At 43.5% G+C, this 15,166-nt stretch overlaps 2 protein-coding genes across 3 annotated transcripts in view; both read right to left on the bottom strand.

The window, feature by feature from the left end:
* Positions 1-14,722, bottom strand: part of LOC126541471 (ovostatin-like) — a 73,408-nt gene extending 58,686 nt beyond the window's left edge. The window contains exons 1-6 of one of the 2 annotated variants that reach the window (XM_072286490.1): positions 13,658-14,722; positions 7,315-7,472; positions 3,526-3,711; positions 1,647-1,699; positions 1,475-1,547; positions 890-1,003 (exon numbers count right to left, since the gene is read on the bottom strand). In XM_072286490.1, coding sequence (XP_072142591.1) covers positions 890-1,003; positions 1,475-1,547; positions 1,647-1,699; positions 3,526-3,711; positions 7,315-7,472; positions 13,658-13,734 — 661 coding nt within the window. In that variant the 5' untranslated portion in view covers positions 13,735-14,722. The remainder of the gene's footprint in view (positions 1-889; positions 1,004-1,474; positions 1,548-1,646; positions 1,700-3,525; positions 3,712-7,314; positions 7,473-13,657) is intronic. The other variant, XM_055076670.2, reaches the window with a different exon arrangement.
* On the bottom strand, positions 7,606-13,280 carry LOC126541468 (xylulose kinase-like). Its single transcript, XM_050188211.3, has one exon. It carries the CDS (start codon positions 12,656-12,658, stop codon positions 11,048-11,050), a length of 1,611 nt encoding a protein of 536 aa, XP_050044168.1. The 5' UTR covers positions 12,659-13,280; the 3' UTR covers positions 7,606-11,047.
* Positions 14,723-15,166: the final 444 nt, after the last annotated feature.

The raw sequence follows: 15,166 nt of genomic DNA, 5'->3' as shown, positions 1-15,166 counted from the left end.
TTAGCGATTCCCCAATGTTATGGGGGTTGTTAATTCATGCACGGCCATGGCATGAGGTGAGGATGAATGGAGTCATGGAACAAGCAATTGTAGTGAAATTGTACTGCTGAGGTGCTTGTATGACAAATTAAAAATGAAGCGTGAACATATTGTTATTAAAAAACTGTTTATGCGCAACCAAACAGGGACAAAGCAGAGGAGCAACACAAGGACGAGCGCTTCCTTGTGCTCATCCTTGTGTTGCTCCTCTTCTTTGTCCCTGTTTGTTTGCGCACAAAAGTTTTTAAATAATGAATCTGGTCCAACTAGGCTGACTCACAGTTATGAACATATTATACACATCCAACTAAGTATAGGTTTGTGCTTTATGCAAAACAATGAGTTTCTATTTATCATAAGCTGCAGCGGTGGGCAATATTCCCTATTGAATGTGAAGGGTGACATAATTTAGCTTTGGTTACCCATTGATGACACATAACCTACTTGACAATAAGTACATAAAGAGTGTTCGCATCTTGTTTCACAGTGCCAGTGATTAACTCCACCACATACAGGAATTGAAAACAGAGACAGCGATAAGATTCAGATGCAAAGGAAGGAATAACAAGCAATGAAGCAAACTTTCTACTGTGACTAATGTACATAGCTTAGTGTACAAGTACATTTGAAGATTCAAGTGTATCAGAAGTTTTAAAGTTTGGTGTCATGTGCCACTGCCTCATTTCAAATTAGATGCTCATATCATCATCATTATCAACAGTATGTTCAACAGCAATATGTTTATTTAGCTATTGGTCTTTTTACACCCTTCCCTGCGACACCACTGTTCGAAATCATGCATGAAATCCTTGAGAGTAATCAAAGTCATGCATCGCTACACAACACAGACCATAATTGCCCACTAGGAATGCCCGGCAAGTCAGATGGTCAGAGATTTGGCAGCAGATTGACCACTCCCCCAACTGTGGCTCATGGGAGAGTTCCACTTCCAGTTGTAAAATACCTGTGGAAGTTCACATGCATGAGAACAAATTGGTGGCTTGAACAAACTGGCTTTCCACAATCACAAAAGATTTCAATTTACTTTAACTACTGACAATAAAACAAGCTTTAAGCAACCCTCAGTACATTACCCTCGTTAGCAGTGACTTGAAACAAGATAACATGATTGCCCAAGCTAATGCCAAGGCCTGTGGCACAATGGCTGAAATGCAAGAATAAATTTGTACCCTCTTCGTGCCCCCAGAACAATAATACTATTGGTAATGTGAATGCAGCCAGATGATAAAACACATAAGCATCCATTAAAAATATCAGAAAATATGATGGTTGCTTTACAACTACATTTCCAGAGCCTTTATGCACCATCTCGAAAGCAGTGTGCCAGACGAAAATGAATAAGTAAAAAAGAATTGTAAAGGGTGGATTTCATTGTCTGCAAATTATGGAAAAAGCAGGTAGAGTGTACACGTACCAGCAGAGAAGGACACATTGTGCCATTGGGCTATCTTGAAGTGCATTGGGTTCTCGATCCAGACTTGACCTACCTAACCACAAGAAAGTGACATGTAGGAGACGTAACTTGTCACTACGCTTGCTTACGAACTTTGTTTCTTTCTGCCAAGTGATGCCAAACCCATACTTACAGGCTCTGCAAGTGGAAGCTTCCTGAAGTCAATTCCAAGGACACGGAATCGAACTGCAAACAAGGCTCACTTTGCTATAGCATTCCAAATTTGGGTGCACCAAATTGATCCACACTAAAGACAAGCTAAAGGATATAACTTCCAAACTGGGCTAGACCGGTAATCAAAAGTTTATGTTGTAGAGGTTTTTATGAGAAAAGCTGAATTTTTTTTCATTTTGGACACGCAGCCTCTAAAACAGTGGAGTGCAGCATTGGTTGCATGTAACAGCGCACATTGTAATAACTTTCAGTTTGTGTGTGCAGGACTTGTGAAATTTCAGGATCTTTTTAAACACAATTCTGTACAGCACATAACTCATTGCCTGTACACTGTGTGGCCAGGTACCTTTGTCAACGAACGTGAGCTTGTGGTCACCATTTACCTTTAAACTTTCAATAAATAAGTGAATTAATCCCCATAAACTTTTTGGCATTGATAGTACAGATGAAGTGGTGTACTGCGATGCAAAGAAACCTACATATGAACATTGCTGTCCGGTTTGAGAGACAATGCTCATGAACAGTGGTAGCTGTAATGAGACTAGGGCCATGGAGAATCAAGCCCTGTACCTTCAGCTTTGCTGCTGCTGCAGTATTATTACTGTCATTTCTCTGCAGTACAGTACTTCAGTGCTCTAGACCAAAGTCTGGACCTCTGTACGTTGCCTACTGAAACCATTCATTCATTCAGCAAAACAAGATTACTTATTAAGGAGGGAAATAACTATTGAATACCAAACTTTAGTTCCTTGGTTGGCCTACCAAGCCGTAACAGTGGTGACATAATGACATCCCAGATTTGCTGTTTTTCCGTATTTGGGTCATGTTTCTGCTGAATTAACCTGCTAAGCTTGCCTCTGTTAAACATTATTTCACTCATTAACAGAATGACATTCTGCCTTGAAAAGTAAACACGTAAGTGATGACCTCAATTATTAACCAACAACACATCACAGGGGCCTAATTCAGTAATGTCAAGGTCACATCTCCAGCTGCCTCACTTTTATACTGTCTTATTTTCAGTTGTGGGGTTGCGCGACCCTCGCGCCTCCCCTGATGTTTTTCCCGCATAGCGCGTCTCCTGTAGTGCGGCTTCGCCGCACACGCGGCGGTCCGAGTGGTACAGGCGCAGTCCGAGAGATGGCGCTAGTGTTGCGCGGCTGCGGGGTTACCCTCGGCGGGAGAGACAAGGCGCGCTCTCTTGGGTTGGAGACAGCAAGCAGCACGGACGTGCCGTGCCGCGGGTGGAGCGACCCTTTTTCCCGGCGGGTCGGGCGCACGGCGTGGACGTCCCACGCGCGCGCGGCGACCCATGCTTCTGCGAGACCGCCTCGCGTGGCGGCCTTCGAGCGCGCCTCCGTTGGCGTGACCGAACACGCGAACGACCAGGCGTTGGGATCCAGCATGGGGCGAACATATTCGCTCGCTCGCGGTGAGTCGGACTTCTAGATTTGTCGCGCGCCCATCGGCATGTTTTGTGGATAGCCACTCGGCTAGCAGGCATTGATCTATGAAAGGTGCAATAAATGCCCTTGTGATTGTTTGCACTACTGTGTACTGTCGTTCCTTTGTCCCAAGAGTACGGAGGAGAACCACCCGTATCTCCCACACAGTATAGGTGTCCTGTCTGACATTTATTTATTTATTCATTTAGTATACCCGCAGAGCAGAGGCATTACAGAGGGCGTGGTTAAATCAGTACAAAACTTGCTGTTTATTTGATTGCAACCTGATTGAAGCTTACTGCAGACACGTGTTTACCAACATATATTGACATCACACTGAACTTTAATGTCCTTTCAATGAACAATCTACAAAAAGTTTCAATTTGAACTTACCCAATTCCCCTGCCTTGTATATTGGCTTATCGGTCTGAATAATGGTGACAAGCTTTTTGTCTGTTTCCTTAACCATGGCAGGCACTGTTTTTTCAAAGGCATAACTGCCAAATTTCCCTGAAACCTGGAGCACAGTGCTTACAGGCAGATGCTTGGGAACTGGTAGTGATATTATTTCAGGTGAATCTGGAAGAAAATAACTGCATTCGTTAGCTCTTGGCGATGCACACATGGCAGAAACATTCATACACTCTAAGATTGTTAAGTTTATGCTTTGTACAGTGGACGAACTAGAGGAGGAGGTGGAGGAGGAGGTGGAACACCTTTCTCCCAAATGTCCGGTGCACTTGCGGGAACAAAATGTCACTTGTGGTTGTGCACGGGGCCATATGCATTTCAGTCCATCTGCTATGGGCACTTTATGTTCTGCGCCAAATGCAGGACAGTAACAAATAATGGTTTATGTCACCAAGAGCTTGATGAGTGGCACGAAGAAGTTGATAAGTGGCACTCAGGGGAGGTAAATGTCAGCAGATGTTGCAAGACTAGGTCATCTGCAGCTATCACACTCCTCTTCCTGTTCATAAGCTTCTGTATTCCCACATTTTTCAGGATGAGAAGAACTACATTAGATATCAAAGAGTTGATTGCATAATACAGTGGGCCTTGATTAAACTAAAGTTGCTTGTGCAGGTGAATAAACTACTGAATAAACGGAATGGGGGTGCCAAAATTGGTTGGCCACCAATTGGCATATTAATTACGTATACCTTTGTTAAACGGAAGGCTTCTCTATATGAACTTTAGTCAAACAGAACTTCTCCTGAAACTAAACTGAGCCTCAATGGCTGGTAAACTCCAAAGCTAAACATTTGGCAGAGATCTGCCTATTTGCAACAAGAAGCCAAACTAGAGCTTGTAAAACTCCAAGCCAGATTTATTAAAAACGACATTCCAGAACCTGTGCGGCTCCCTTTTCAGAGGCAAGATACTGAGAGGTGCTGAGGTGCTTATAAGCATTTCATGCTTGCTCCTGGAAGTGACATCAATACAGTGATCTTGCTCAAACCTTGCACGTAAATTCTAGGGAAAGTTCTTGAAGAACATTAACAAAATTTGTTGCTGGGCTAGTTGGTTCATGCTTAACAACTGAATACTGGTAAGCGCAATTCTGTGTCTATCTTCTGTCTCATCTTGGAATTGCGCTTACCAGTATTCAATTATTCTTGAAGAACAGTTCATCTTTCGGGTTGTGTTTTGAATGTGCCAGAACTCTGAACGAAGCCTTGCCGCGGCTCTTTCGAAGTCTCCTGCAGAGTCTGAGCAAGATCGCCACATGCCTGCCACCACCAGCACGAAACCAAGCACGAAACACTTATAAGCGCCACTATACCTCTGGCCTGGGAAGTATAAAAATTGGCGGCTTTCTATACGAAGTGTTTATCGACTTCAAGGGTCCCAGAAAACTGGAAGAATGCAAACATTATACTAATTCACAAAAAGAAAGACGTTAGAATTGAAAAATTTTAGGCCCATTAGCTTACTCCCAAGTATTATATAAAATATTCACCAAGATAACTTGCAATAGAATAAGGGCAACACTGGACTTTAGTCAACCAAGGGAACAGGCTGGCTTCAGGAAGGGATGCTCTACAATGGATCACATCCATGTCATTAATCAGGTAATCGAGAAATCAGCACAGTACAATCAGCGTTTCTATATGGCTTTCATGGATTATGAAAAGGCATTTGATGCAGTAGAGACACCAGAAGTCATAGGGGCATTACATAATCAAGGAGTGCAGACCACTTAAGTGACATAAATATCTCGGAAGGTATCTACAGAGATTTCACAGCTACCTTAATTCTCCATAAAAAAGTAGGAAGAGACCTTTAAAGAAAGGGTTCAGACAAGGAGACACAATCTCTCCAATGCTATTCACTGCGTGCTTGGAAGAAGTTACTCAAGCTTTTAAATTGGGAAGGCTTAGGAGTAAGGATCAATGGCGAATACCTTAGTAACCTTCAATTTGCAGATGACATTGTCCTGTTCAGCAGCACTGGGGACGAGTTACAACAAATGATTGAGTACCTTAACATAGAGAGTATAAGAGTGGGGTTGAAGATTAATATGCAAAAGACAAAGATAATGATCAAAAGCCAGGCAAGAGAACAATGGTTCAGGATCGCCAGTCAGCCTCTAGAATCTGTGAAGGAGTATTGTTCACCTAGGTTGATTACTCACAGGGGACTCTGACCATGAGAAGGAAATTTACAGAAGAATAAAAATAGGTTGGAGCACATTTGGCAGACATTGTCAGATCCTGACTGGAAGCTTACCATTATCATTAAAAAGAAAGGTATACAATCAATGCATTCTACCGGTGCTAACATATGGGGCAGAAACTTAAGAGACTGACAAAGAAGCTCAAAAACAAGTTAAGGACCGTGCAAAGAGTGATGGAACGAAGAATGTTAGGCGTAACGTTAAGTGACAGGAAGAGAGCAAACAGGGATAGCCGATATTCTAATTGACAATAAGAGAAAGAAATAGAGCTGGGCAGATCATGTAATGCGTAGGTTAAATAACCGGTGGACCACTAGGGTTACAGCATCGGTGCCAAGAGAAGAGAAGTACAGTGGAGGATGGCAGAAAACTAGGTGGGGTGATGAAATTAAGAAATTAGCAGGTGCTAGTTGGAATCGGTTGGCGCAGGACAGGGGTTATTCGAGATCGCAGGGAAAGGCCTTCGTCCTGCAGTGGAGATAAAATAGTATGATGATGATGATGATGATGATACCTCTCGCCATCTCACTCCTGAGGAAGAAGCCAGACTGACTATGAAACGTCAACTTTCAGTAAATCTTGGTTGGTGTTTAATGAGCTTTAATTCAGTTGGTTGTGAAAGTGCATACGAAACAATAGGCTAAAGATTAAGAGTCCAGGAAATCCATTCTCTCAGAAGGATTGCTCTACCATTACGTCAGTGACTTCTAAGCATCATTATTCTCACCTTATTAGTGTACCTTCTGTTATGCATTGCAAGAGAAATCAAAAAATAGGAACAGCGCAAAGCATTCATGCTTGCTATGGGTTAGAGACACAATCAAAATGATTAATGACGTCAAAGGGATAAGTGATATCACAAGAAAGAGAAAGAGTGTAACAAAACGATCTGGATTACTGTAGTCCAGCACATGGTACAATACTGGACAAATGAGCAAAGGATGAAGTTAAAATCTGGCAGTATTTCTCTGAACATAACCATGCAGGCATTCCGATCAACCTTTTACACATGCATACACACGTCATGCAAAACAGGCAACAAAAATTAGAGCAGAGAAAAATGCAGCCAGCCTCCTGCACACCTAAGTGACATTAAAAAAAAAACTCAACACTTTTGAAATAAAGAAATACTTCAAGGTTGTCATGTTCATTTAAACAAAATTCCACAGAAATGGAACACATCTTTATTTCCTTTCAAATTCTACTGAAGTGAAGGCTTACGTAGGACATTTAATGTTTATGAATATGTTTGTAGAGACTACAGCATGCCCCCGCCATTCAGGTTAGCATTACAAAATGACTAAACTCTGGAAACGACTCTAAAGTTCATTACAAAACTGCACCTTCTTATATGCAGTATCAGAAATTCTGGGTGATACTGATAATCTAGTCCTACTGCAAGCAATACAATCACCATGGTCATCTACCTTCATCTACTTTCAGATACCTTCAGCAAGTTTTTTTTAGGAAATACATTGCAAAAGTAAAATTAATTTGCCTACCTCCATCAGTTTGTAATGAAACATTGGACAAAACACCAGCAGGTGTTGCCACAAGGCTAATTGTGACATGGCCACTGCTTGGTGCATTGAAGACATTGAATGCCAGTGTTTGATTCCTTCCAGGCATGAGAGACCAAGGTGTGGTGAGAAGAAATGCTCTATTGGCAAGAAAAAAGAAAGCCCATTTACAACAGCAGCATTTAACCTCTTCCATGTCATGCCATTATCATGAATTCAGTTAAGGATTGGTCAATTTTTTTTACTGTGGCATGCTTTATGAAAGACAATGTAGACAATATTTTACACATTTATTTATATACAAAATCTTAAACACTTATCACAAAAGTTAAACTTAGCAGCACTATACAAAAAAGTCAAAGAATATAATAGTATTGTCGGCAAAATAATAAAGATTGCAAGAAAATGAAAAGTAGTGTCGACGAGCTTGGCTTGTCTTTGGCCATTTTTACCAAAGTACACAGGTGAACGCAGCTTGTCCGTGGCATGAAAGGGTTTTACAAAAACATTTGTCGTAGAGCAGTAATAACACAAGAGCATGAAAGTCCAGAGGACGAAAGTGCAATTTGAGCTCAACCAAACAATGAATATGCATTTGCATTTGACAAAGAGGAAAGTGTTAAGGGGGCAATGACCATGGAAGGCATGCAATGCTGGCTGAAATGGTCAGTTAGTTAAACCTCCTAAACAGGGATACAGTGAACCAAATGGGGTTGATCGCTACTGTACCTTATTTGTAGCATGCTAAACTCAAACTAAATTGATACAACCATGAAAGTACTAGGGGAAAAAAACGAAAGATAAAACAACATGTTAAGCTGCACAAATTATCATTATGTATCTTAAGAAGGAGCATTAGCTTGAGGGCTCTTATCTAAATACATGGGAACAGAATTTTTTTTTTTGTCTGGAACCACTGCACTGAATTTGATGAGGCTTGCTGCATTTAAAAGCAAAGTCTAGCTACTGTAGGAAGCGTAATTTTTGTTTAGGCTGTTAATTATATTATAAAGATCGTTGAAGAGTATGTTAAAAACTTCTAGGCAGCATAAGTAAGCTCATTTTTTTCCAACGTCACGCAGCTGGAAGTGCGAACCAAAGAGAGAGTTTATAATGCTATAGCTCAACCAAATGTTGGTCAAGCACAGAAAGCATTTCATTTTTCCGCATTAACTCAGTTAGCAAAGCCCAAAGGTGTACGAGGTCCTAACCTAAAAATATTTTCTACTAAGGAAACACATTTCATAAATAAGAAAGGAGTAATTGAATGATCTAGTTGTTTATCATAAGCAAAATATTATGCATCAATGTTTGATTTGTTCTTCAAACTTCAAACATCCAGTATGCACAGTTGACAACACCGTCTAAAACCAAGCAGTACGTACAAACATTGGTAAGTCACAGCGTATTGTAGACAAAGGATGACGGCAGAAATGAGACAAACAGCACCCCGTTACTGTGGTAATCCCTTGTTTACAATGCACTGTGATTTCCCTATGTTTGTGCAAGACCAACTAGCCCGAATTTCCGTTTTAGTCCAGTATGCACTATCGGCAAAAATTGAAATGCGGACAGCAATGAACACCTGTTATGCGTAATTACAAGGAAGTGCAACATGTAGTTTCTCTGTAGCCAGTTTCTAAGCATGGAGTAATGAAGTCTGAATCAAGCCACTGTTACAAATGCAGATGAATCTGAAAAGGAAATAACATGTTTTAGTAGTTTCGGATTTGTTCACATTTGAATTTATGCTGTCAGGACCTATCACTGATAGATAGCTCACCTACAGCTGCACTTTTTGTATGCTAAGTTTGTCTCCTCTGCAGGTCAAGAGCTCCAGACTATCAGGCCAACACTACCCCTAGGGACTTGTGACCTGCTGCAACAGTGGAGTCAGCAGCGCAAGTCTAAATACCTCCTACACAAAACTGTTTTCACTGAAGCTGCAAAACAAAAAGACGTTTCATACAACTTTCAGAACGTTCACAGTGATAGCTGCAGTTTCAAAGCCTCAAGAGTTTGTGCCCTAGTTTTGGCTCAATCACAATGTTTATTTGCATTCTACATGGGAAGGCAGTGGTCATCGGGAGAGAGCAGGAGCATGTGGATTATCAAGGGGAGGAGTAGGCAGCATCCATATAAGAGTGTTGCATGAGAGGCCCAAGGGAAGTACACAGGCGAAATTTTTTTTGTTTTACGTGGAAGACGGGCGCACACGATAATGGCAACATGGTCTGTTATGCAGTTTTGTGTAACTCGTTTGAAGTAGCCTGCATAGCTCTAGGGTAGCACACTTGATTTGTTGTTGTTGATGTACATACTTCCGTTTTATTTCGCCGGTTACAGTTATACAAGCAACAGTGCCGCTAAAATTTTAAGATCGGATTAAAGCAGCTGTTATATGATGCTCGCTCGCCAACTCTTCTATGCCAATTGTTCCGTCATGTCGTGCTCACCCCTCCTCAGTCATTCTCCCAGAGATTGCTGGAGCTTGCAAGGAAGCCCCTGCAAGCCCAAACGAAGTTGTAAACTTGAGGAACGTCTCGAAGTACCAAGCGCAGAGAGGCGTGTTTTCTTGTTCTTGCGGAAGGAAGCTCATTTTTGAAGGAGCACCGGTGTCTATCAACTCGTGATACAAACAAGGAAAAGGAGATCATACGTGTACACAGTTTTTAACACTGTTAGCAAAGGATCAAATCCTAAAGTGGGGTAGAATATTCTTCTTCTCAGCCTGCTGCTGATATCGGTTATGCTCCTAGTGACTTCACGTCATTTCAAGACAGTGAATAGCCCTTGGTGGATATTGGTGTGAACGATTCTGGCTACACAACTGCCTCAGAGCATTTTCCACACATTGCAAATGCAATGGGACATGGTCACACTTACTGTAAGCTGGTATGACCATGTTGTAAGTCACAAATAAGTGCTGTTTGAGCTCAGTTTAGTTCTATTTAGTTGTTGTGTCCCCTTAAGTGTTCCTCTTTTGCTTGCATGCTCTAATCTCTATATTTCAGAACATTCCCATAGAAGATATCTTTCCACTGCAGTAGGGTTTAGACACCTACAGATTAACAAATATGTGCAGATAAAGTTCAAGGACAGCAGGTTATTCAGATGGCTAAGACATCTTTGTAAGCATCCATACAGAGTCCATGAAGCAGCAGTAAAAATTTCCAGGGGTGCTTTATTGGGAGGCCGAAAGCACATAAGCCAGCGTGTTGTCAAATGAGACTGTATAAAAGTCTCAGGAAACAAATGTTAAATATCACAGGTGTATTAATAAAAAGAATCAACTGGTGTAAAGAATACCGTAAAGCTCCATTGCACCATAGCCCAAAAGACATCTTCGATGTGAACACTGCGTACAATAAGCACAGCTGTGTTAAGAGTGGAATGAATGTAATTAAATAAATATTACCCTGGCAGTGCCTGAAAGAGCATCTATAGGCTCGACACACAAATTTGCAGTAACAGTGTGCATAGTTATATGAGTTTGTGACAAATGCCACAGCGCAAAGAGAAGCAAGTTGGAACACACAACACAAACATATGGTTATGTTATTCCATAACATTTACGCTACCATTTCAGCCATGCAGTTACACTACACTGCAATACCCGTAGCGAAACATATACAGAACACTAATTTTTACCTGGACCCATCCACCAAAAAAATAGGAAAGTATATCTCAAGGCACTGCATAGAGGTGAAAAATATTAGGGAGTGCTTTGCACTTGCAGTGAAACTACCCTTTGCTCAAGTGTGCGATATCGTTCTGCCATTGGACCGTAGACGGAAGCTGCATCAGCACTTGGCTTAGCTACCAAGTGGAAAGGCTCTGCTTCACTGATTACATTATCAAAGGATAGTCCAGGCTCAGATTTCTTGCATGCACCAAAGAAAGCCAGGTAGGCCGCCCCAAGACATGCGGCATTTGCAGCAGCTTTGCCAAGCGTATACACTGAGGCACCAAAAACGTCAGCTAATACTTGAACAATTCCAGGATTTCGGGAGGCACCACCAGTTGCCAGCACTCTGCCGCCAGTAGTGAACCCAAGTCGTTCTGCATGAACACGTTTAGCAAGGAATTGACCTTCGACAACTGCCCTCGCTTCAACTTCCTGGGAGAACTTTGCAACCCTCTCGTTACTCTTGTTGAACTTGAAGTCACCTACCACGGGCGGAAGGATCTCCTTCAAGTCAAAATACATGCCAATATTTCCAAAGTTACCGCGGGGTGTGCTGTCAATGAGAGACGCAAATATGTCCCAGGAACCTCCAGCACATTGGTCCCTCACTCTTTGTCGGGTCAGTGAACCATTTTTGTAGCACAACATTCCCATGAAGTTGTCACTAGCGACAGGGTTCACCATCACGTGGCCTTCGAGGGCGGGCTTCGCCTCGCTCAACCACATCAGCACGGTATCACTAGTTCCAAGGCTGACGAGCAGGTCGCCACCGCGGAGACGGAGCCCAGCCAACGACGCCGGGTTGTCGCCCGTGAACGCGACAACCAAGCAGTCCGGTGGAAACCCGTAGCGGTCCACGAAATACGGTGAGACAGTGCCGAGCACTTCATGAGACGGTACGGGCTCGCCGAGCTTGGCTTCCAAATCTGGCGCGCAGGCGTCGAGGCATGCGCGTTCCCAGCGGTGAGTACGTATATTCAGCAAGTTCATGCCAGAGCCGTCGCTAAAGTCAATTGGCGCGTAGCGGCCGAGGAATAATGTAGCGCCAAAACTGCTCACCAGGGAGATGCGTTCGGTATTCGCGTAGGCGTCGCGTTTCGTCTGCCAGATCTTGGCGATTTGGTTGCCTGTGAAGCGCTCGAATGCTCGCGAGCCGGTGATGCCCGCAAGATTCTGCGCTCCACCGACGGCTGTCTCAAGGTTGCGGCACTGGGCCTCGGTACTCGAGTCCATCCAGACTGGGGAATCGCGAACGCTGAACGCTCCCTGAAGTTGATCGTGGAGAAACTTTGATGCGTCGAGATCTCGGAGCATATCGGCGGCGCCCTTTCTCCAGTAAACGCTTCCGTGTTGCTGACCGCTCCCGGAGATGGCCGCTACGGTTGACAGGTCAAGGCCTGCTACCTTGAGGCGCTCTAGCAGCATGTCAAGTGCTTTTACCCACATGATTGCGGGCGCCGTCACTGTCAAGGTGTCGCGATTCTTGTTCACACCGTTTTGAGTGCGATACTCGGGCAAGTCATTGTCGAACTGAACTGCTGCTTCGCAAAGCACTTTGAGCTTGTCATCGATCGCCAGACCTTTCAGCTGCTGCGTGCTGAAGTCCAGCCCGAGGTAACTTTTGCGAGTGGCTTCCATTCTTTGCCAGGTGGTAGTCGCCGCGTTTCGCTAAGCGTTGATAGAGGAAGAACTGAGCGAACGGAGAGGTCGTCCTCTACGGTTCTGGAAATCTGCGCATCTTGGCTTTGTATCTGTCTCCTCTCAGCCTGGACGTTGGTCATAGAAAGATACGCGTGATACGGCGGACGTGGCTGTGAGAACCGGAGAAGCTGGGTTGGCCGAGCGCGCTGAGTCTTGGGGAAAGGGAGACCAGGGAGCGGTCAGCGCAGAAGAAACGAGGAAAACGAAACACAAGCATCACACAAGTTCTAAGGAGTACAGCGCCAGCAGATCGCGGGGAAACAACAAAACAAAAGCACGCAGGCGCTTGTCGCGCCCCCAAAGTAGTTCAAACATTTTCAAATACTGCAACATGTTGGTCCTGGCAAGCAAACTTATCAAGATTTTCTCGCATGAACATACATAATCTTTAAAAACACAGCGAAAGATTACCGACTCAACGCTGGTTCGTTTGTATTATAGTATTCCATGAATCAGAAGATGGTTTCGCTCTAGCTCGAAGTTGGAATCATGCGCCATGTTTTAGCGCCATTTTTGATACGCTTGGGCGGTATGCCCTTGAAATAAAGATAATCATTTATAGCGATGGTACAGTTTGGCCGATGTATGATGGTTAAACGCACGCAATGAGGTGCACATACAGCGGCGGCTTTCCGCCGCTTTGTTTATACTTCTACGTGCGCTCAGTTCCTCTTCAAGGAATCAAGTGTGCAACTGTTATGCAATGGGTACCATCAATGTTACAAATTTGCATGTAACAAGACAGGTTAAACGCGTTATCAACAGCATTCTTAAACATTTTAAGTTAGGTTCCTCGTAAACACCTAAGAGTTGCCCGCCATGAAAGGAAATAAGCCGATTGCATGCAACTCGTATGCATTGATTCACAAACGGCAATTTGAAGAGCGGCGCGCAGACCATACTGCCGCAACAGTTTCGACAAGTTGCCGTGCTTACGGTTTTTTGGCAGCTCCAACATTGCTCCATCCGAAGACGCAGTAGCTGATTGTCAAATGCGTCAGCCATCGGAGCATCGTGAACTCGGCGAGGGGGGCTAGGTCGATGCACCGGATTTAAAACAAAACGAGTTCTACTGGACGCTCTCGTGGACCGCTGGCCCCTGCTGTAGCGCCTACAAAGTACTTCGAGTCGGCCAGTCAGAGTCGTACGAAACTGCGCGGTTGCGGTGAAAAGCGAGAAAGGAATGAAGATAGCGAGAAGGCGTGAGAGAAGCACGGCTGGGAACACGGAGCGCAGCGGAGGAGGCATATCCCTAGCGGCCATCTGTCCTATCTCACATGTGTCAAATGTCGACCGCCACGGGCGCGCAACCTTTTTATCTGGCACAAAGAACTGCACATTGCGTTTAGCGTGGAATGCGTTGCCACATAGAGCTCTACAAAGTGTCGCAGCCGAGGAAAAATACCGTCTTTACATGGACGGGCACGTGCTTGAAAGCGTGCCTCGAGACGTATCCCAGTGTGGTGTAATCAGCCAAATCCAGGGTCGCCGATATCACGTGTTAAGCTTGCCAGAACATGCGCCTCAAAAGAAACTCATCCGACGGACGTGCCTGAAGGCTGCATTAGGACCGGCAGGGCTTCCAGTTTACATACTACCAATGGATATGTCCAGCCGAAACCTACCAGTTAAGTGTCCCTAAATGTTGTTAGGTATATGAACATGGAATCCAAAAGTATCTCGGCGGGATTTTTCTCTTATCCTTACAAGTTAGTTCGGGATGAATATTAAGCTCACCTGTTGTTGGGTAAGAGAAAACAAAAAGCTTCACAGTGGGTATCGACTTTTCGATGGTATTAGCAAATGAAAATGTGAATTAAGTAATCAACATCATTAAATCTTATATTCAGAGCAAAAGCGTCTATGAGGAAATTGTATACCACCCTGAAAAATTCGCTGTCCAGCTTGCTGTTGCTTTTTTTCCAAGCCTGAAAGAAGCCCGTGACTGGTTGCTCGGCATTTTGTTTTGCAGGCTGTTTTCAGGTTTGGAAAAAACTTTTATGTAGCATGTATTGAACAACAGAAAGCTGGATGAGGAGTTTTTCAGGATGGCCTACAATTTTCTCATTGACAATTTTGCTCTGCAAATAATATTTGCAAAGTTAATAACGAATTATGTAACTAGGCAAAATACAAAAAGATAGACTTAGTTCAAGTGACAGCAAAAAACGTTACCTGGTTCCATGGAGCTATGCAACACTCTTATATTTTAAAGTTTTGGCACAAGTTACGTGGGACACCCTGTATATTGAACATTCAAGGCCAGCATCAGTAATCAGATGTGTATGCCTATGATAACCTCCGTGCTGTATGTTACATATGACACAGTGTTGAAAAATTTTAAATGTGCCAATGTTTAGGTGCAACAGATCGTAGTTTCCAAGCTGATGTTCCGATATCCAATGTTACTGTTGAGAGTTCTCACATAAAGTCCTCATTCTGTAA

This window comes from Dermacentor andersoni, chromosome 2 (assembly GCF_023375885.2).
Source record: "Dermacentor andersoni chromosome 2, qqDerAnde1_hic_scaffold, whole genome shotgun sequence".
Classification (NCBI taxonomy): Eukaryota; Metazoa; Arthropoda; class Arachnida; order Ixodida; family Ixodidae; genus Dermacentor; species Dermacentor andersoni.
This window is presented reverse-complemented; position numbering and strand designations above follow the sequence as displayed.